This window comes from Pelophylax lessonae (assembly GCF_965119305.1).
Source record: "Pelophylax lessonae genome assembly, chromosome: 7".
Taxonomy (NCBI): domain Eukaryota; kingdom Metazoa; phylum Chordata; class Amphibia; order Anura; family Ranidae; genus Pelophylax; species Pelophylax lessonae.
In genome coordinates this window covers 104,949,951-104,973,668 of record NC_138774.1, presented here as the reverse complement: position 1 = coordinate 104,973,668, position 23,718 = coordinate 104,949,951, and the positions used below count along the sequence as shown (strand labels likewise).

The window sequence follows — 23,718 nt, the reverse complement described above, 5'->3', positions numbered from 1 at the left end:
TCTCTCTTACAATGTGAGTGAAACTGAACAGAGGATAACAGAAGGTAAAGTGAAGGCAATGTCTGATCTCTGATGCCTTCACTTTACCTTCTGTTATCCTCTGTTCAGAATCACTCACACTGCAAGAGAGAGAGGCACAGTAACCAAAGAATCCTCCTTTCACAGTTATCTTTATGTAATGTGACAAACTCGTGGTGAACTGACAAAGCAGCGCTCACTTTTTCTACAGTCCAGGGTGTTTGCGCCTGCAGTGACACCTATCCCGACATTCGACATTGGAGTCCCCTCTCTAGCTCCTCTGCTTTGCGGTCAGCTGATCTAGTCTCCACCCTCCACCCCAACGGCCGTGTAGTTCATTAAATGGGTGGCCATCTGGGTGAGCAGCGTGAGCCCAAGGAGCAACCCAGCTGCTGCAGCTGCCTTGGGAATATGGGTGGGGGGTCACCTGAGTGTGGCCCGCACCACCCTAGTCAGCCCCCAAGTTGAAATCACTTCCAGTATTGGTTCCCGGTAACAGAGCATTTGCACAAGTACTGATGCTCAACGTCACTTCCGGTGCTGCGTGTAGTGCCATTTCCTGTTGCTGTGCTGCCACATCCTGATGTGTTTCGTCCCAGGACAAAGTCGTAATGACGAAATGGCTGCATGGTAACCCGGATGTGATGCTATATGCAGCACTGGAAATTATGTTCTGGCACAGCACACATTGGTCGGATGAGACACAGGGTTTTCACACCGTCGTGACCACGTTATGTTAGGCTCATAGCTCTGTTTTACATGCAATTTACAAGTTTATTACATGTGAGTGCAACAGTTGAAGATTTTGTTTATGCTTTAATAATACATTTTATTATACGTTATTGCACTTTTGGAGTTCTCTCTTTGTTTTAAACATAGGAGTTCTTTGGAATCACCTAGATGATTGAGAATCACCGTTGGAATATCCACAACCCTGAGGGGTACATTGACTGTTTGCCAAACACAAGAGTGTAAGGCAACAAGTTTTGGTGAGTGCATACCTTACAGTGGTAACACGCTTGGTACGTGGTGTAGTGTGGAGAGTATTATAACAGCAGTGATTTAGCAAGGACTACATCCCAACTGGATATACTTATTTTTCAACGTCATTTATACTTAGACACTGAACTTTTCCTGGGTGTTACTGTTTGATTTTGCTTTGTTTCCAATTGTTTGTGGATTCACTAACTTCAATTGTGGCACTTTTTACCATTTTACAATTATTGGTAGATTTGGGTTTTTAATTTGATTGCATTTAAAGTGGCAGCATTTATTTCACATTTATGTCATGTTTTGTATTATTTATGTGTTTAGTTACTGTGACTCAGAGGTAGAATTAACGGCTTAGAAGGTTTTGGTTAGTTTAGCTCTTGTGGAGTGTCTTACTGGTACTCGTATCAGTGCAACCCTAATTAAAATAGAACTAATGGCAAGACTTTTTTCATTTTAGATAAAGTAAGGGAGGGTAGCCGAAACAGGAAGTGAGAGTAAATCCCTCCAAAGTAAGGGAAGACCTGATTGTCCCAAGAGTCACCAAAACTTGTGTTCCCATCCGAAGATTTCCCACTTAATTACTGTTCTAGGGAAGACCCAAAATTTGGGATCTTCTTTTTCTTTCATTTTTGGTGATAACTGTAATTAGGACAAGAAGAGGGTTAAATCTCCCTAATGGGGACACAAGCAGTATTAAAAACCTGACAGATGTTGTAATCGTTCTTCAACCTGCCAAAAACTACAATAAAAAAAAAAACATTTGTCTTTAATTATACATTAAATAAATTGTTTAATTACAGACAATAAAAGTCGAAATGCCATATTTTCATGCAAGGTTTTCTTTAACTTGATATGTACCTTTTAAGGAAAATGTGGTTTCCTGTTCGGAGGAAAAAAGACTTGTGATCTGCACTCCTGACTCATGCTCCACCACACAGATCATCTGTGCACCTTTCCTCCATAGCTTCACTGGGATTGTGGCTGAAGAAGTCTGATCATAGGAGTGGTCTATGTTTTGTACAGCTGGGAAGAGGACAGACTCTATAGATTGGGTTTTGTTGTTCAGGAGCCACTGTATTCTTAGAGGTTTGGGGAAATAGCCTTTAGCATGGCAGAGGAAAGTTGCTGTATGCTTGTACTGGATTTCCAAAGAAGAAGGCTGAAAAAGTACAATGGAAGGTCTACGAATATCCTGTTTTTCTAGAAAAGAAGAAGAAATTCTTAAAGCTTACTTATTCATCTGTGTACTGTATATACTTTTAAATGTGCAGCTATTTATGACTTAGATCAGTGATACTGAACAATTGACTTGTAAGAGCCATATTATACAGGATAGCATTTCAGCAGGTTTTCAGTAACTGTCTGCCAAAACACATTTCCCATGATCATAAAGGCAAGCAAAGGTTGAATAATTTAAAGTGTTTGTAAACCCTTACATACACCCAGTGGGGTGCCTAGCCTCGGGTGATACACAGAGGAGATGAAACAAATCCTCCTTCATAAGTTGTAGCTGTTTATCTGCTAACCCTCTCTTCTCCATGGCTGTTCAAAGTCCAGAATTTTCACAGCATTTGTGAGTTTCAGAAGGCAGGGGGTGCTACACAATGCACAGCATAGAGCAGAGAGCTGAGTGTAACCTTAGACCTGAGTGGAGGGAATTGACACACCAATTCTACACAGTCTCATAGGAGACCATGCACATCTGAGGCTTTTAGACACCTGCAATGTGTTGGAGGAGGGAGAGACCATCTCCCAGGATTGTTTGGTGTTGGTATAGTTGCTAGAAGAGACTTATGCAGATAGCAGAGGAATGATAGATGAGGCAGAAATCACACTAGGTGCTTTATATAGAGGCAAGTACATGCTGTGTTCATTTTTCATTTAGGAGGTTTATAACCGCTGTAAGTGATTTATTTGGCTTGATGTTGTTTGTTTTTATTACTATAATTGGTGATTTTATTGTTAACACAGACTTCAGAGTACTATATTTTCATATTTACTGGGACTTGTTAAACACATGTCTAATATAGGTACCATCATACTGCTACTTCAGAACCAATATATAGTGGAGAGCAGATATTGCTATCCCCTTTCCATTATACTCCCCACAGATGTGCACACTATAGCTCACATTTTATGGCCAAGCCTGTGGTTCCCCACAGAGTTCTCTCTGTTTAAAGTGGGAGTAAACTCCCATCTCTGATTGTTACCTATAGGTAGGCCTATAATAAGGCTTACCTATAGGTACTGTAAATATCTCCTAAATGTGCACTGTTTGGGAGATATTTACTATGCATGCAGCTGATGATGTCACCGGTGCATGTGCTCTGAAGGAACGTAAACACGGGCCATTCCTTTAGAATCCTGTGCTGTAAAAGATGGCTCTCGCGCACATGCGTGAGAGTGATGTCATCGCGGCTCCGGCCAGTCACACAGCCGGAGTCCGCGAACCCGGAAACAGCATGGCACTGGAAGGCTTTCTTTTCAGGTAGGCTTAACATAATGTGCTAGTATGTGCTTAATGCATACTGCCACATTTTGACATTGCCTTTCAGGGTTTTACTACCGCTTTAAAGTGTATTTCCACTTTTGCAGTCAGATTTGAGAAAACCCCACTATATACTGTATTTGTCATGTGTTCCCATTCACACAGTAGTGCATGTTTATGAAACTGAGAAGTTTTCTCTCAGTTCACTTCTCAGCAGTTCTAAGAGAAAAATGATCACCTCTGGAACCCTGTTTATGAATAGAGGAACTTCAGTTCTAAGAGGGAGAACAGTGGAGAAGTTTTTCCTCCGAAAACGGCCGAAATCAGTGTAAAAGTGGGCCTGTAATATCGTGAGATATTGTGAGATTACAGTGCCGCACAGCTTAAGTGAAAGCGAAGAAGAACATGTAATGCCATGCACAGACACATAGTAGCTAACTAAATAAAAATCTATCTATATATGTATATATATATATATATATATACACACATTGTATATATTCATTTTTAACCCACAGTTTCTGATATATAGGAAGAAAGACGTTTTCTTCCTCTATTTCCACCAGCTTGTCTCCAACTAAACCGCATAGAATTGATGGAACTGCTGTCCTAGATATGGGGAAGTTTCGTACAATGTTTTACACGTTTTTGCTAATGTCCTAGATTATTCTCTTTTTTAGGCTGCACTGTTTGATATGTTGGTAACTCACCTTGGTCTACAAGCTCCAAAGACTCCAAAGGTTGGCCTACTGGGTGTACTTGATAATTATGTCCCTCTTACCTTTAATCGTATTATGTTCTGTTTTATATTTTTCTATGCTAAAAAAGAGGTTTTGTTGCATTGGAAGGATCCATCTCCACCCACATCGCCGAATGTTTGGGGCCTGATCAATCAAGTATGATGGCAGACCTGGTTGGATATTTCGACCTCTCGGATGGTGGATTTGGCTCCATCTCAATCCTCCCTTTAAAAAGGGTCCAATGTATATCTTTTTTCTAGGTTTGGAGAGTAGTGATGGACCGAACATCTTGAACAGGGGAAAAATTGTAGCGAACATTCGAACTCTATTGGACACAAATATGAAAAATCAAAAGTCCTAATTTTAAAGGCTTATAAGCAAGTTATTGCCATAAGAAGTGTATGGGGACCCGGGTACTGCCCTGGGAGACATGCATCAATGCAACAAAAATGTTTTTAAAACAATAGTTTTTACAGGAGCAGTGATTTTAATGATGCCTTAAGGGGAAACAATACAAAGGAAAAATTTACACATAGTGCTTGGGTGGTCCCCTTAATGTGCCTGCAAAGTGGTGCATTTGTAGGATGTAAAGATCTTGCTGCAGCAATACTAACATTTCTAAAGAAAAAAATTTAATTTAAACCTGTTTGTGGCTGTAATGTATTACCGGCTCCCGGCAATACAGATAAAAAAAATGAAGAAAACACCAACATTTTTAAAAAAATCGCATAAATCGAGACCAGACCCTTATCCGAGTACGCAGTCTGGCAGAGCAGGAAACGGGAGGGGGCGAGTGAGCGCTCCCCCCCTTCCTGAACCATACCAGGCCACATGGCCTCAACATGGGGAGGTAGGTGCTTTGGGGCGTGGGGAGGCTGTGCACCCCCTCACCCCAAAACACCTTGTCCCCATGATGGGGACAAGGGCCTTTTCACGACAACTCTGGGCTGTGGTTGTGGGGGGGCTGTGGGTGGGGAGCTTATCGGAATCTGGAAGCCCCCTTTAATAAGATCCCAGGTCCCGTCCCCCGACTATGTGAATGCGTATTGGGTACATCCTACCCCTACCCATTCCCTCAAAAATTGTCAAAAAAAAATACATAAGAACAAGTTTTTGACAAGTCCTTTATTCAAAAATAGAAATCGAAAAAATAGTGTCCCCCGATCTAAATCCATAATCAATCACGCCGCACCCACCGACCCAAAAAAAAGAAAAGAAAAAAACAGCTCTGCTTTCGGTGAACGCTTCCCGCGGACTGCCTATTCATGGTTTGACAGTTCTTAAATAGGGAATGAGCAGGGCAACGCCAGTGAAGTCACCGGGTGGCCCTGCCCTCCGGGACATCTTGGACTGTTGCATGCTGGGTCGGTGACATAGAGAGGGAAGGGGCTGTCGGGTGACGTCACCAGTGTGGCCCCGCCCATTCCCTATTAAAGAACTGTCAAACCAATGTACCCTACACCTTTTTTTTCTTAATTCTGTCATGGGGTTCCCCTTAAAAGCCATACAAGACCCAAAGTGTTATCCCAAGCTGTTTTTATCCCAATTATTTTTAATTTACATTTTCTTTTTACAATTATTTTTTTAAATTCAGCTCTCAGTAGGGAAGCCTTGACAACCTATTGTGTCAGGACCTGGACCTGGGACCTCTGCTGTGTCTGTCAATGTCTCTGCTTGCTGAGCCACCTGGAATGCTGGACAGTTCCATGGACAAATCTTTGAATGATCCTGTCGTGAATCTTAATTGCCTTGAACCTTGAACCCTTTTCTCCTCCCATGAACTTCCTGATTTAAGCCATGTCTCTGCACTTCCTGATTGCCAGAATTTTGTGCTTTCACCAGATAATATCTCGCTTGTCTCTCCTGCTACCATCTGTAGCTTCGCTACCATTCTTTACCGACATTTGGCTTGCTCCTCCACTACTCTTCTGCTAGATCCCTACCTGCAACTATTCGTTACTGACCTTTGGCTTGTTCTTCGACTACACTTCTGCTTGATCCTTTCCTGCTATATCTGCTCCTGGACCCTGGCTTGCTCACCTCCTGGTGGGGCAATCCTAAGGACCATGACCTGGTGCTAATACACAGCAAAATCAATCTCCACCATCAGGAGCTCTGATGAACACTGGTTAATACTTAGATTCTGCACCTCAGGTGAGCCTGCGTCATTTGCCAGGGTGACCTTCCTGTGTTCCTATCCTGCTGGTTCCTGTGTGAGCTTCCACTGCTATAGTAACTGGTCTTCGAGCCTGACCCATGTTTGTGACATATTGACTGTGTGCTTGTGGGCGAACATCCCGCTAAGTGCCAAGAAAGTTCAGATGTTAGGCGGGAACCTGAATGGGCGATGTTTAGGCCAAAATTATGCTCAGCCCAAACGGTTCACCCATCCCTAGTGGTGCCTGAACACTGTAATCCCTCACAGTTACTTTTGTTGGGTACAGGAACGGGCCCTGCTGTTAAAAATTAGGAAAAAAATTAAAATTACATGTACTTGTCATACAGGTGCAGAAAAATTGGGCCTTGGGTGTTGGTGGTGCCTAAACACTGTAACCGCTCACAGTTACTCTTTCTGGGCACAGGAACTGGCCCTGCTGTTAAAAATTAGAAACAAAAATTTAAATGACATGTACTTGTCATACAGGTGCAGAAAAATTGGGCCTTGGGTGTTGGTCATGCCTGAACACTGTAACCCCTCAGAGTTAGTCTTGCTGGGCGCAGAAACAGACCCTGCTGTTAAAAATTAGTAACAAAAATTGAAATTACATGCACCTGTAATACAGGGGCAGAAAAATTGTGCCTTGGGTGTTGGTGGTGCCGTAAACCAAAAACATTGTTGGAAGCTAGAATTATCAAGATTCAGGAATAGGATAGGCAGCATTGGCAGTCTTCAAGGGATCCCAGATCCCTAGCAAATTCAATCAGTTACATCAGCATCAGGGGCTTGATAGCTGCTGTTGATCCAGGACTGTTTCATTGTGATAAATGTCAGCCGGTCAAGGGAGTCTGTGGACAGACACGCTCTTTTATCCATCACAAAACTTCCAACAGTACTAAATGCCCATTCAGAAAGCAAGCTGGAAGCAGGGCAGGCTAGTAGCTCCATTGTATATTGAGCAAGTTCTGGCCAGTGGTCTATCCTCAAGACCCAGTAAACTAGTGGATGTTCAGTTGGAAAGGTCTCCGAGTCTGCTCTTGCCCCTAGATAATCCTGCAACCATATGTGGCAGGCGCTGCCGATGGATGCTTAAACCTAACAGCCCTGGGCGCTGAGGACTAAAGAATTGTTTAAAGGCATCGGTCAGCCAGCCGCCTTCTCTACCGCTCTTCCTTTGACTGAACGAAGCTTCAGAAATACGTTGTCCAGGAAATGGTAACCTCCCAGTGTCTGGAAAGGTGTTACACAAATTTTTCTTCGAGGCATCCTCAAGATGTTTCATCCTCTGCTCCCTCTGCGAAGGCAGGATGAGCTCTGCAACTTTACCCTTGTAATGTGGATCAAGAAGGGTTGCCAACCAGTAATGATCCCTCTCCTTGACACCACAAATCCTCTGGTCCTTTTGCAGGCTTTGCAGCATCGGGGAGCCCATGCAGCGTAAGTTTGAAGAGGCATGAGCTTCTGAGTCCTCTGGGTCACTAAGGATGACATTGTCAGGAGCAACCTCTCCCCAGCCACATACAACTCCTGGGGTTTCTGGGGAATGAAAACAATCCCTTGAGGACTGCTGTATGTTATCCTCTACATCCATGCTTCCACAATCCTCCTCCTCCTTCTCTTCCTCCTGTGTGTTTTGTGGCCCTGCAGGAATGGTATCTGCATAAAGGGGGCCTTGCGGGGAAAGGAAGTCCTCCTCTTCCTCCCGCTGTTCTGCCCCAAATGCCCTGTCCATAATTCCAAGAAGCGTGTGTTTTAGCAGGAAGACTAGAGGGACAGTGGCCTCCTCAAAAGGTGACAGGAAAGTGCATGCATTATTTATCAGCAACCACTGGAGTAGCGAAAAGAAGCCAAGCTCCCCTGGGCCTGTCCTTGTGCCATACTCACACAGGTATTCATTGATGGCCCTCTACAGCATTGCCAATGTTGGGTTCCAACTGGTGGGCATATCACAAATGAGGGGGTTGGTGGGCAGGTTGAATTCCTGTTAAATGTCAGCCAGCCAAGCACTGGCATTGTATGACCACCGTAAATGGCCACAGATCTTGTAAGCCCGGGTACCTGTTCAAGAAATGCTGCAACACCAAATTCAGGACATGTGCCAAGCATGGAACATGTGTCAAGTGTCCCTGTCAGAGGGCGGAGAGAAGGTCGGTGCCATTGCCGCATGCAACCATTCCTAGCTCAAGCAACCACCTCGGAGCCTGCCCCTGCAGAGGTGACAGAATCTCTGGCCCCGGTGTGGCTCCTGTCCCCTAGACAGACAAACAGAAGCACTGCATGACATCTTTTAGCCTGACTGCTTGTGTAGCCCCTTGAATGCTTAGGCTTAGGAAGCACTGCTGGTTCAGAGGACAATTCAGCAGAAGAGGCCATAGAGGAAGAAGAGGAGAGAGTGGAGCAGACAGATGTGCAAGAATCACCACCAGCTTTTTGGAGGCGTGGTGGCAGAACAAACTCCAGCACTGAACCATGTCCGGCATCCTTCCCAGCTGCCAGCAGAGTTACCCAGTGCGCCGTGAAGGAAATGTAAGGTCCCTGACCATGCCTGCTGGACCACGAGTCAGCAGTAATGTGAATCTTCCTGCTGACCGCTCTGTCCAACGAGGCCAAAACATTGCCTTACACATGATGGTAGAGAGCTGGAATGACCCTATGTAAAAAGAAATTTCTTTTTGGAACCTGCCACTGGGGTACAGCACATTCCGCAAATTCACAAAAGGGGGCAGAGTCTACCAGATGAAAAGGCAGCAGTTGTAATGCTAGCAATTTGGCCAAGCTAGCATTTAGATGCTGAGCATGTGGATGGCTGGGACAGTATTTTTTTTTTTACGGTTCAGCAACTGGGGTAGCGAAATTTGCCTGCTGGTCAAATCAACAGGTGGTGTACTACTAGCAGATTGGGTACAAGTACCTGTGGTACCCATTGCTATGCAATCATCCCTCTCAGTGCTGGTTTTTGAGAAGACTTGAGGTATAGTAGGAGTAGAGATCCCAGATGAGGAGCAAGGAGAAGTCTGCATTTTATTATGATGTTGGTCTTTCAGGTGTTGTTGCCAACAGACTGCATGGCAGGTCATCATATGTTTTGTCAAGCATGTGGTGCCGAAGCGGCTGGTGTTCTGGCCATGCTTGATCCGCTTCAGACAGAGACTGCAAACAGTAACGCTGCGGTCTGCTGCACATGTGTTGAAAAAAGCCCACACCAATGAACTTTTGGAAGTCAACGGGGAGTTAGCAGCACCCTGCACCTGTGGAACTCTGTGGTGTGATGCAAAAGGGTGGCTGCCGTTAAGCCGGCCCCTGGAGAACATCCTCCCTCATTGGAGATGTGCCGCCGCCTTCTCCTCCTCCTCACTTTCCTCCTCTATTCTCTCAGGCACCAAAGTACAGTCAGTGACCTCATCATCCTCTCCCACCTCGTCACTGAAGCAAAGTTGGCAGTATGCTGCAGCTTTTGGAACATGACTGCTACATTCTTGCCCATCATTGTCACCCCCTCTCTCTAGGCTCACGTTATTCTCTTCCTCAACCTGGTAACCAACATCGGAGCATTCAAATTGCTGCGCATCCTCCAGCAACATGTAACTGACACTATGATTGAATAATTCAGGTAACTCCTCCGTGCATGATGGTAAGGCTACGGAAGGAGTAGCTGTGGACAAGGAGCCTGTGGAATAGGCTGCTTTGGCAGCTGTGGGGGAAGGCAAACTAATATGAGCCTGGGTGACAGAGGATGAGGAGGAGGAGGATGGCTTAGTTATCCAATTCACCAACTCTTCTGCATGTTTTGGCTCAATAACACAGCCAGCATCTGAAAAAAAGGACAAGCCTGCCCCGTCGGCAGAGGATTCACCATGCCTGGGACCACCACTTTTTCTGTGGACACAGAAGCTGATTGCCCTCTTTTAGTGGTCTGTGAGCGTCTGCGTCTCCTTGTTGCCCTTTCGGACATGATAGGGATTTTTGGGGGGTTTTTTATAACATTTTATTATAGAATGTGGGATGGAAATATGATGCTTGGGTGCAATACTTTTGTACTTAGTGCACTATAAACCGTTTTACTATTGTTTTTTATTGTTTTTTTTGGGGGGGGGGTTTTATAACTTTTTATTATAGAATGTGGGATGGAAATATGATGCTTGGGTGCAATACTTTTGTGCTTGGTGCACTATAAACTCTTTTATTATAGTTTTTTTTTAAATAAAGAAAAACCTAATAAAGCCAAACAAAGAAAAACCCTGCTGATGCAGAAAGAATAGCCCCTACGATGCAAAATGGGGGACAGAAATTGTGCCCTGAATTAAATTAGTGCTACTGCACCACCAAAAAAACCCTGCTGATACAGAAGGAAGAGCACCTGCGATGCGGAACAGCAATTATGCCGTAAATATTATTCGTGCTGCTGTGCCACAAGAAAATTCTAAATAAAAAAAAACACTGCTCACGCAGAAGGAATAGCACCTGCGATGCAGATGGGGGGGACAGCAATTATGCCCTAAAATATTATTGGTGCTGCTGTGCCACGAAAATAAAAAAAAACTTTGCTGACGCAGAAGGAATAGCACCTGCAATGCAGAAGGGGGGACAGCAATTATGCCCTAAATATTATTGGTGCTGCTGTGTCAGGAAACAAAACCCCACTGCTGACGCAGAAGGAATAGCACCTGCAATGCAGAAGAGGAAACAGCAATTATGCCCTAAATATTATTAGTCCTGCTGTGCCACGAAAAAAAAAAACACTGCTGACGCAGAAGTAATAGCAACTACGACACAGAAGGGGGAGTACTAATATTGTAGCAACAGAACCTGTTGCTGCAAAAAAATAAAAAATTGAAAAGAAAAAAAATATCAAGAGAAAAAAAAATGGGATCAGTGGGGTGACACAGACGTGTTGTATATACCAACACTTCAGTGGCCCCACTACACTGTATTACACAAGAATCACAGCACAGCACTACACTGACTGCACTACACTGTGTTACACAAGAATTAGCACAGTACTACACACTAAACTGACTGAAGTACACTGTGTTACACAAGATGAATCAGCACAGCATTAGACTACACTGACCGCACTAAACGGTTGTGACAGGAGTCACTTTGGCTGGGGGGCTCGTGGAACCCAGATTACTTTAGAGAGGTAAGGAAACTCCTTGTCCAGCTTCCCCGTCCCCTCTTATCTGTAAGTCACCCTGTCTCTATTAGGGGCACAGGGTGACCAAGAACCCCCATCTTGTTATTGCTGTGTACAGTTGGTTTTGCTACAATATATTCTAGGAGAAACAAATAAGTGGAATTGGTGGGATTTTCAAGGTGTTGATGCTTTTTATCAGAGTGATACATACAACAATATTTTTTTGTAAAAACAGTAACAATTATTAGAAAATCGCTAAAAGAGAGTTTGGGGTAACTAGTCCCCTAAAAACATAGGTTCAGCAGACCATAATAACAGACACCGGCGCCATGATAGTAAAGCATCCCCCCCCCCCTTCAGATGATAGGTATCAGATATGAGATAGAACTGTGCAAAATATATATTCCAAACAATGGTAGACAGGGAGGGTTTCTACGCAGCTTAATCCCAACACGTTTCACATTAGTTGCTTCCTCAGGGGCACATGGGGTGCTCCAAGATATGGTTGTTAAAAATACAAAACGAATAGGTGATACCAACTGAACCCCTAATGATGTTCATATATACATATAAATCCATACAGGATCAATATCATGTCATTCTTACACGTTTGTGTTATTGGTGAGGAGTATAGAGAAACTGCCTTTCCCTTGCCCCCTGCGGGTTTGCATTGGGGACCCATAGACTGCTTCTTCTATCCGCGTGGCCAGTACTCCTGTATCAACATACCATCGTATGCCATTAATAATCGTGCCGAGTATTGGAACCCCTGACTAATTTGTACCCCTTGAGGGGGGGTGACACTGCTCTATCCTGTACATTATGTAAGTTTGGTATATGTTATTGATTCTGTATGGTTTTAAATGTATATATGTACATTGTTACGGTGTTCAGTTGGTATCACCTATTCCTTTTAGTATTTTTAGCGTCTTCACCTTGGAGCACCCCAAGTACCCAGAGGAAGCAACTAATGAGAAATGTTTTGGGATTAAGCACCACAGAAATCCTCTTTGTCTACCACTGTTTGGAATACATATTTTGTACAGTTCTATCTCATATCCGATACCTATCTTCGGAAGGATGGGGGGGGGGTGCTTTACTATCATGGGGCCAGTGTCTGTTAATATGGTCTGCTGAACCTATGTTTTTAGGGGACTAGTTACTCTAAACTCTTTTTTAATGATTTTCTAACAAATGCTACTGTTTTTACAAAAAATATTGTTGTATGTATTACTCAACACCTTAAAAATCCCACCAATCCTATTTATTTATTTCTCCTATACATTTGGGGATGTGGTGTTGACATTATCAACTGGACTCATTCATTGTTATTTAGCAATATATTCTAGTTATTTAAAATGCTTATATATTTTTATTATCCTTATTGTTCACCATTGCTTGCATCATGTATTGTTTTTGGAGTTTTTGGAGATGAAGAAGCAATATAAATAACTGAAAAGAATATTAATAACAAGAATAATCGCACTCAAATGTACTTCAAAGTCAAAATCACAAGACGAAATGTTCTCCTACCCTGCACCTTGACCTCTGTGCCTTGTCCAAAGATGTACTGGTTTGAGTACCACACTGCGCAGTAGTACAAACCCTCATCACTCTTTTCTGCAATCCCAATAGTCAGAGTAAAGGTATTTGTAGACTCCTCAAGCTCAGGGATGAATCTTTCTGCAATTCCTTCTCCATAAGTTGGGCGATTCTTATCCCTGTGACTCACAAGAAATTGTATCCCATTTCCTTCAGTTTTACGATACCAGGACAGCACATGGTTAGACACTTTGCTACCTTTCATGATGCATTTCAAAGTAGGACTTTTTCCAGTGCTGCTAATGGAAGGAAGAGGCTGCTCCAGTGAAGGGGCAGACATTAACCCATCATTTTGCTTGGGTACAACAACATCTGCAAAAATGGTAAAGGTAAATGGTAAATGGAAAAGGTTTATTTATCGAAACCATGCAAACAAGTATGAGTCGCCAAAAAGATCATTATTCACAGTTACATGACTCAGAAAAACAAAAATGTAATATGAGTTACGTAAAAATTCTTGACTGATCGTAGTTGTTGTACATGGTACTTATCAGCTCCGAAGGCCTCATCTATGCTTTACCTTCAAAAGCCATTTAAAACCCATTTGCATTATGAATGGAAGATTTCCACCAGCCCTCATATCACTTCCCATGGAACATATAGTCACCACCGCTGGAGATAAAATGCACATGCTTCATATTGTCCTGTGGAGTGTTCACTCAAAGTGGTTGTTAAGCCACTTATATAAAATCACGCCACCCCCCTCTGTAGTATAGCAATAAGTGTCCCTGTGTGTTATTGAAAAAAAAAAAGCCGATCTGTACCTAAATCAGAGCAGCTCCTGGCACTCAGCTGACTCCTCGGTTCTCTCCTCTGCCCAGCTGACAGCTCCAGTTGGCGGCGACAAGCACTGCCGCTGATGTCAGTCGGTTAGGAGAGGGAAAGCCAAGCATTCACGTGATCGCCGGGAGCCGCTCTGATATAGGTACAGATTGACATATTTTATCTATAACACAGGCACAGGGACACTTTTTGTTACATTATAGAGGGGATGGCATAATTTTAAATGAAATATAAGAGCAGCAGGAGGGGAGGGGGCGGGAACTGACATGAGAAGAGAAGCAGGGAGGGGAGTGGGGAGAGAGGACAGTGCAGGGCTGCAGATGACGGAGGCTCAGCAGCCCTGCATAGCTCTGCAGCCATGATACACCATGGTCAGTTTACAGAGGGGAGGGTAGAAACTGGCAGGATCAGCCAGGTTTTTTAGGTGATAGAGAGGGCCAAATGACACAGCACAAGCACTGTGCTGTATAACATGCTTTAAGGGAACAGGATCTGTTTTTGTCTTTTTTAGGGTAACAAACACTTTAAATCCTTTTAAATGTAGAACATAACCTCTTGATCATCAAATCAGTAACTCCATTCAACAGTAATCACATTCCATAGCTGAAGCATCGTAAGCAAGTCTGGCAGTCAGTCCCCACAAGAGTCTCTTTAACTAGCCCAAGATACAGAACCAATCCATAGAGCAACATAGTCCCTGCCCCATGTTCCTCCTATGAAGGGCATGGCATACTTGTGTATCTCCCACCATACGGAATAGAAGTTATTTGTACTTCAGCCTTTGCAGAACATTTATAAACAAGCAACCAATGACCTTTCTCTGGATAAAATGAAGAATTCCTCCAATCGCAGGAGGTAACCTCTGTAGCTAAACTATGACGAGAAGAATGGGGGCAAACTTTGACAGTGCTGCTTACAAGTGTTTCCTTAAAATGGTATTAAACCTATAAGCAAACATTTAATATATTGCAACCTACCAGTTCTTATTTCTAACAGTTCTACCAGTTCTTTTTTTCAGACTTTCCTTATTTTTATTTGGTGATCTGGCCATTAAGTCTGATGTTTTCAACAGAACAAGCTGTTCTGAGGAAGTAGCATTTAGAAGGTTGAGGAAAACAATTTACTACTGACAGGGATGCCTAACCTCCCTGGCGGTATGTTTCTTTCCGATTTTAGGTGCTGAAAGCGGTACAATTACTTTGCTCGTAATTCTTAAGGATGAGCAGCCCAATCTAACTATTTACATATGATTTTTTTTTACTGTGCGTTCTTCTTTATAACATCTATGATAATGTTTGAAACACAAAATCAAAAATTATAATATAATAAATAACTATAAATAAGTTAAAGTATATATATATATATATATATATACTATATATATATATATATATATATATAATGTGTATGTGTGTATATATATATATATATATATATATATATATATATATATATATATATATATATATATACATATATATTTTATATATATATATATATATATATATATATATTGTACAGGACGCCAAGGTTGGGTCCTGGACGGGTGCTATATAGCACCAATTTTTGGGTTATGGTCCCTTTAAGGGAAGTGTGGAAGTACTCAGAGGGTCACCCAGTACGGGTGAGGAATCCCCGGGAATAGCCTGAAACAGGAGAGGACTGATTACAGTTCTCTCTGGTTTATCTGAGAAATATTTGGGACCCGGGATTTCGGAGACCCTGAAGCGATATTCGGGTGGGAAGGGGTCTCCACCTCTGACTGAGGAAGCCTTTTTGTTTGAAGTTGAACGGTTTTGCACTCGGTCCTGTGGAGCCATAATCCCCCAAACATTACAACTGGTGTTTCGGATGCGGGCAGAGTGCATTTTGCAGCCGCAAAAGCCGTTTAAAAACCTAAAAAACTGACATTTAAAGAGACAGTGTACTTATGGCATGTCTTGGGTGAAATCAGCTCAAACACTACAAACAGCAGGAAAAAGCATGGAGGAGGTCATCAAAGCTTTGGCGCAAGCCACCGTGACCCAGCAGCAAGCCTCAGCAGAGGCAAACCGTCGCCATGAGGAAGCGATGGCCCAGCAGCAGCAGGCCCTGGCACAGGCTGTAGCTGCACAACAGGAAAGCACACGGTTGCTAGCCGCCCAGTTTACTGCACAGCAGGAGTTCACGCAAGCACAAGTGGTGGCCTTGCAGGAGGCTGTACAACGTCTGGCTCAGGGACAAGAGCAACCGGTCATCGCCGCTGGCAACCAGGTGTCTGTGAGAGCCAGCCATTTTTTGCAAAAGCTGACACCCAGCGATGATGTGGAGGCTTTTCTCACCACCTTTGAGAGGATAGCAGAGAGAGAGGGGTGGCCCCGTGACCAATGGGCTGGCATTATCTCCCCTTTCCTCACTGGTGACCCGCAAAAGGCCTACTTTGACCTCCCATCAGAGCACATCAGAGACTATGAGCGTCTGAAGGCAGAGATCCTGGCCCGTCTGGGAGTGACCACGGCTGTCCGGGCTCAGCGGGTGCACCGCTGGAGGTACAAACCCAGCCAACCACCCCGTTCCCAAATGCATGAACTGGTACAGCTGGTCAAAAAATGGCTGCAACCAGAAAAGTTAACAGGCCCCCAAATGGTAGAACGAGTGGTGATGGACTGGTATCTACGGTCTCTGCCAGAGGACCTACAGCGCTGGGTAAGCCATGGAGACCCTGCAACCGCTGACCAGCTGGTAGAGTTGGTCGAAAGGTACACCGTGGTGGAGGACCTGCTCGGACCTGCCAAGCGTCGGGAACCCACACCAAGGGCAACCAGGCCAGCCACAGCACCTATGAGAGAAACACAGCCAGATGGTGGAAACTACAAACCTGCATCACCTTCCGCAGAACCACGAAAGTTGGTTCCTGTCCCAAGGATGGGGGACATACAGTGTTGGCGATGTCGGTCCTGGGGGCATACCCGGGCCCACTGCCCGCTTCAGGAGGAGTTAATGGATTGCGGGACTGGTCGGAGAAGCTCCTTCTATGTGCAAAGGGCATGTGCCACTCATCTGGATCTGGCTGCAGGACGGTTTGAGTGTGAAGTGTGGGTGAACCACCTTCCGGCCAAGGCACTACTGGATTCCGGTAGCATGGTGACACTGGTACATGCCAGAGTGATTGGGAGACTCGGCCCAGTCAGCAAGACTCTTCGGGTAGTGTGTATCCATGGGGACACCAGGGAGTACCCCCTTGTGCCGGTGACTGTTGCCTATGGCCATACCTCAGTGACACAAGAAGTTGGGGTGGTAAGAAGCCTGATCCATGACATCATTGTGGGGCGGGACTGTCCCCTGTTTTTTGAACTGTGGAATCAGGTACAATGTGAGCTGCCTGGACAGCTAAGAGGACTGGGGACACGGGGCCTCGAAATGACAGAGTCAGAGGGGTCTGGGCCTGAAATCCCCTCAATACACCTCTCTAGTGTGGAAATGCCTGTCCCTGATCGGGACTTCATAGAGAATGGTGATAATGCTCCGGGGGGCAACACCGAGCTGGTCTCTGAGGAAGGGGAAGTCTCCCCATTACAGGTTATGTTGGGGGAGGATGACGAGGAACTCTCCCCGTTGCAGTTCCCGGTTGAGGAGGTTGAAGGGGAAACATCCTCAAGGCCGGTGCACCCAGGCCTGGATGTATCCCGGGGTGCATTTGGCACCGCCCAATTACGGGACCCTACCTTGGTCAGAGCAGGTTTCCGTTATTGATGGGGTGCCACAACTGCCAGGTGCAGACCAAAGGTTTCCTCATTTTGCATTGAAGGGGGACTTGGTTTACCGAGTGGCTGAAAGCCGAGGGGAAACTGTAGAGCAGTTGCTGGTTCCCCAGCCATATAGGCGGATGCTCCTCGACCTAGCCCACAACGACGCACTGGGAGGACACCTGGGGGCAGAAAAAACAGAAGCCAGGATAACCGACAGGTTCTTCTGGCCTGGGGTAAAGGCTGAGGTTAAAAGATATTGTGCGTCTTGTCCCACTTGCCAGTTAACTGCCCCATTATCCCACTACAGAAATCCCCTGGTACCCTTACCAATCATTGAGGTGCCATTTGAGCGGATTGCCATGGATCTTGTAGGTCCCCTGGTTAAGTCAGCAAGGGGGCACCAATATATATTGGTCATCCTAGATTATGCAAATAGGTATCCAGAAGCAGTCCCTTTAAGGAAAACTTCCTCCAAGGCCATTGCTCGGGAATTATTCCAAATGTTTTCACGAACAGGGTTCCCTAAAGAGATATTGACGGACCAAGGCACCCCTTTCATGTCAAAGGTGATGGCGGACTTGTGCAAGCTATTTCAGATTAAGCAGTTGCGGACGTCCGTCTATCACCCGCAGACTGATGGCCTAGTTGAAAGGTTTAACAAAACTCTAAAGTCCATGTTAAAAAGAGTGGTCCAGAAATACGGGAGGGATTGGGATATGTTACTCCCTGCCCTGTTGTTTGCCATCCGGGAGGTTCCACAAGCATCCACGGGCTTCTCACCATTTGAGCTAGTGTATGGACGAAGGCCCCGGGGGTTGCTTGATCTGGTAAAGGAAACCTGGGAAAGTGAATCCTCACCGCACAAGACCGTAGTAGAACATATCTCCCAAATGCGGGAGAGGGTGGCTAAGGTGATGCCATTAGTGAGGGAGCACCTGCAGAAGGCTCAGGATGCCCAAAAAAGGGTATACAACCGGTCGGCTAAAGTCAGACAGTTTCAAATAGGGGACCGGGTGGCTGTTCTCATACCCACGGTGGAGAGCAAGTTCTTGGCCAAATGGCAGGGTCCATATGAAGTAGTAGAAAAGGTGGGGGAGGTGAACTACAAGGTGCACCAGCCCGGGAAAAGAAAACCATACCAGATCTACCACATAAATTTGTTAAAACCGTGGAGAGACAGAGAACAGGTATCTGCCGTGGTAGGTGTCCAGTCAGGGGACCCTGCAGGGATTGACCTGGTGCAGGTTGCTGCTACCCTGTCGAGGCCCCAATCCCAACAAGCCAAAGAATTCCTACAAAGAAATAGGGACATGTTTTCAGGGTTGCCTGGTCTCACCAACGTCATCGAGCATGACATTGTAACCGAGCCCAAGGTAAAAATCCGGTTAAAACCTTATCGTATTCCAGAAGCTCACAGGGTGGCAGTATCAGAGGAGGTGAAAAGGATGCTTGAACTTGGGGTCATTGAAGAGTCACAGAGCGAGTGGTCGAGTCCAATCGTGTTGGTACCTAAACCCAACGGCACACTTCGCTTCTGTAATGACTTTAGGAAACTTAATGAAGTCTCCAAGTTTGATGCTTATCCCATGCCCCGGGTGGACGAGCTGATAGAGCGATTGGGCCCAGCCAGGTATATCACCACGCTGGACCTCACAAAAGGGTACTGGCAGATTCCCCTAACCAAGGAGGCCAGGGAGAAAACAGCCTTTTCTACCCCAGAAGGCCACTTCCAGTACAAGAGGATGCCATTTGGTCTTCACTCAGCCCCCGCCACATTCCAACGGGCCATGGATAAAACTTTGCGCCCACATCTACGATATGCTTCCGTCTATCTAGATGACATAGTCATCTTCAGTACGGATTGGGAGTCTCATCTTCCCCGGGTTCAGGCAGTGGTAGACTCCTTGAGAAGAGCAGGGTTCACCATTAACCCAGAGAAGTGTGCAATCGGGATGGAGGAAGCCAAGTACCTAGGGTACATTGTGGGTAGAGGGCTGGTGAAGCCTCAAAGGAGCAAGGTAGAAGCCATACAGGACTGGCCCCGTCCCTTAACCAAAAAACAAGTCAGAGCATTTTTGGGCATAGTTGGCTACTACCGGAGGTTTGTGCCCAACTTTGCCACCGTGGCTGCACCGTTGACTGACTTGACCAAAGGCAAAAAGTCAGTCATGATAAAATGGAACTCCGAGGCCGAAGAAGCCTTTCGGAAGCTTAAGACTGCGTTGTGCCAACATCCGGTACTCGTAGCTCCGGACTTTGCTAGGGATTTCATAGTGCAGACAGATGCTTCAAGTGAAGGGTTGGGGGCAGTCCTGTCTCAAGTGATCAATGGGGAAGAGCACCCCGTAGTTTTCCTGAGTAGGAAGCTGGCGTCAGCGGAGAAAAACTACGCTGTGGTGGAGCGGGAGTGTCTGGCCATTAAGTGGGCCTTGGACTCTCTAAGGTATTTTCTCCTGGGCAGAAAGTTCCGCTTAGTGTCAGACCATGCTCCGCTGACCTGGATGAAGCAGAACAAACACACCAATGCCAGGGTGACAAGATGGTTTCTTTCTCTCCAGGAGTTCAATTTTGTAGTAGAGCACAGACCCGGGAGACAACATCAAAATGCTGATGCCCTCTCCCGTGTCCATTGCATGGTGTCAAATGGTGCCTCCAACACCTCCGCGTTGAGGCAGAGGGGGGGGATGTGTACAGGATGCCAAGGTTGGGTCCTGGACGGGTGCTATATAGCACCAATTTTTGGGTTATGGTCCCTTTAAGGGAAGTGTGGAAGTACTCAGAGGGTCACCCAATACGGGTGAGGAATCCCCGGGAATAGCCTGAAACAGGAGAGGACTGATTACAGTTCTCTCTGGTTTATCTGAGAAATATTTGGGACCCGGGATTTCGGAGACCCTGAAGCGATATTCGGGTGGGAAGGGGTCTCCACCTCTGACTGAGGATTCCAGCACACACAGGGTTAAGAAACTCCAGGAAGCAGCTCTTAAAAGAAGACAGGAAGTAGTGATAGAGGTGTGGAGAGGAGGAGTTGGTGTATGCACCTGTGTTTGGAGAGCTGGGAGTTTTGCTGGAGGCTGCAAGAAAACAGGACTTAACAAGGACTGTAAAACCTGGGGGGCGAAGACCCGACTACGAACTGTATGTGTTTTCCTTTTTACTTTTGTGCTGAAGATAAGCAGACTTTATTTTGTATTTTGTGCTTGTGTGCTGCTGGAAGCCATAACTTTTTGTTACCTGCTGAATAAAAGCCTTTTTGTTTGAAGTTGAACGGTTTTGCACTCGGTCCTGTGGAGCCATAATCCCCCAAACATTACAATATATTGTAGCAGAGCGTTCCAGAGAGAGCCGGGAAAAGTCCTGTTCGGGGTTTATACAGGCACCTCTCATATACCTTTAGGGATCTCTGAGCCATGAGCCAGTTCGGATCTTGGTCCTCTCCCCAAAGCCAATTTAAACTCACCTGAGACAGACAGCCAGTCTCTCTCAGCCTGGGAAAACAGACAACATTTGTCTATGAGAGCATAAGGTCAGTAAAACTATAAGTTTGTGTCTTTGGGAAGCTGACAAGCTGTAGGCTTGCTCAGCCTGTGTTAGTGAGGGTCTGCTTTGTGTGTAGTAAGCTCCGGGACACGGCTAGGCTTTTGTTTTATTATTATTATTCCTGCTAGTTTTCCTTAAAGCACTGTACAGCACCTGTATAAAGACTTGTATATAGCACCAATAAACACCGCACTGTTTGTCACTACCTCACTGGATTTGGTATCTGTGCCTGAAGGACTGCTTATCCCAGGGAGTTTTGCACCTGCTACCTGTTCCCCAGCTTACATATGGTGGAGAATGCAGGCAGTGGTAGTAAGTTACTACTTAAAGGGCCAGTACCTGGAGTGACTATGAAGGAAATCCTCAAACAGTTGGTGTTATCCAACGCTGCACAGCAGCAAGCAAACGCTGCACAGCAGCAAGCAAACTCTTTGTTTAAACAACAGATTGATGTTGTAAAAGAACAAACGCAGCAAGCAAACTCTTTGCTTAAACAACAGATTAGTGCTGTACAAGAACAAACCCAATTATTGTTTAAAAAACTGGCAAGTGCTGCAGAATCAGACAGAAAGGCGGTGGCTGAGGTGGTGCAGACACGTGCACAGAAGTCTAAGGCTAAAATCGAAAGGTGTTGGAGACAGCTCCTCAGCCATCCATGTGGGTCGCTTCCTCTCTAGGATGACTGTGGATGATGACCCAAAGGCCTTTCTGGTTACCTTTGAAAGAACTGCTGAAAAGGAAGGATGGCCCAAAACCCAGTGGGCAGGATTGATCCCTCCCTTACTTACTGGGGAATCGCAGAAGGCCTATTATGATTTGGAGTCTGTGGATGCAGGAGAGTATGAGAAAGTCAAGCAGGACATCCTGGCACGTCTCGGTGTCAACTTGGCTGATCAAGCCCAGCGGGCCAACAGCTAGTCCTTCCGAGATGAGAGGCCCCAATGATCACAGATGTTTGACCTAATCCCCCTGGCACGAAAATGGCTACAGCCGGAGTCCTTGTCTGGGCCACAAATAGTGGAGCGTGTGGTCATGGACGGCTTCCTGAGGTCATTACCAAATCCTCTGCAGAAGTGGGGGAGTCAAGGAGACCCCAAGTCGGCGGACAACCTGGTGGAGCTCGTTGAGAGGTACTATGCTGTAGAGAGTCTGGTCTGCAGAGACCCACGGACTTTCCACGATCTCTCCAGGCAACCAGTAAGAATGTTCCAGGGGAAGTGGGTGGTCAGCAGGGCAAGGAGACAGGGGGGAGGATTTTTGGTGCCAGAGCGGAAGTTTGGCGTCCCAAACAGGGGAAGCCACTGCCTGTCAGCAAACCTAACTGGGGTAACATCAAGTGTTTCCGTTGCCAGGAACTGGAACATGTTGCAGCAAACTGTCCTTTGACAGATGAACCCATGCAGTGTGACATGTCTCTTTGAAGGCAGTCTATGTTTGCTGCTGTTTCATGCGCTGCAGCGCCAAGTGTAGGAAAACACATATTCCAAATGACTGTTAATAATAAGCCTATGTTTGTGGTTTGTGGTGCCTCAAGTCAGGTATGGGATTTTAAGGGCAGGAGTAAGAGAGGTAGGCAGTAGTAGTGCGGTAGATAAAATTTATTTCACAATATATATACAAGGATTTAAGGCTGAATTAATGGGTAAAGTCCCATTGTGCCAGTGAAGAGGAAAGAATAAAGTGTGTTACACGTGACAAGTAAGTGACTTGAAATAGGTTGTAGGTAGTCCTGCTCTGCTGTTCCTCGTGTCAAAGAATAGGGATAGATGCAGAGGAGGTGCCTGATCGGTAATCCGACATGTTTCGGCCTATTGCGGCCTTTATCAAGGATATGTCACCGATTCTAAAGGTAATCAAAGTTTAATATCAATCAATAGCAATATCTATACTGAAGCATTCATGATACAATTTACACGATGTGCTGGTTAACATACATTTTTTATGTCCACTTCCTATGATAGTGCCTCCCCAGAGTTTCTCCAGGTGCTGCAGGAACAGTATGCTGTATTGGGTGAGAGAAGGTGAATTTGCTGAGTATTGGGGAAAATGGGTGAAGGTGGGGTTTTGTTGCAGAGTAAAGGTTAATAATATTTACTTTCTGGGCAGGGTGTTCTGATCCAAGAATCCAGTGTGGTTAAGATTACAAACTTCCACATTGATTGAGATTGTCTACAGTACTGGGGTATATAGTAGGCTATTGTAAGAGGGCGGCATATAGGGGTAAAGTACATAGTAATTATTTCTTTCTTAGGTAGATTTGAAAATATCTTCAGTAATAAAGCAAGGGTTTAGCCTTGATGACTTGGTTGGGGAGATGCATGGAGATCTCCTCCAAGTCTAAACTTACGTTTGTAGAAGAGGGGTTCAGTGTAGTGAAGCAGCATATTCGCTCCAAGTCTGCCTCCTCCCTCGATAAGGGAGAGACTGAATGACTCGGAGTGTTCCCCGGCCTTTAAAGGGCTGTCTCGCATGCGCAATAGTGCGCTGCGTGACGCTGATAGGCAGAGTCCGTGACATGGTGCGAGATGCGCCTG

The 23,718-nt window shown here is 45.4% G+C and overlaps 1 protein-coding gene across 1 annotated transcript in view; it reads right to left on the bottom strand.

The window, feature by feature from the left end:
- LOC309560199 (immunoglobulin kappa light chain-like) overlaps positions 1-23,718 on the bottom strand; it is a 51,906-nt gene that overhangs the window by 8,006 nt on the left and 20,182 nt on the right. The window contains exons 2-3 of the mRNA XM_082263771.1: positions 13,065-13,445; positions 1,870-2,211 (exon numbers count right to left, since the gene is read on the bottom strand). Coding sequence (XP_082119897.1) covers positions 1,870-2,211; positions 13,065-13,445 — 723 coding nt within the window. The remainder of the gene's footprint in view (positions 1-1,869; positions 2,212-13,064; positions 13,446-23,718) is intronic.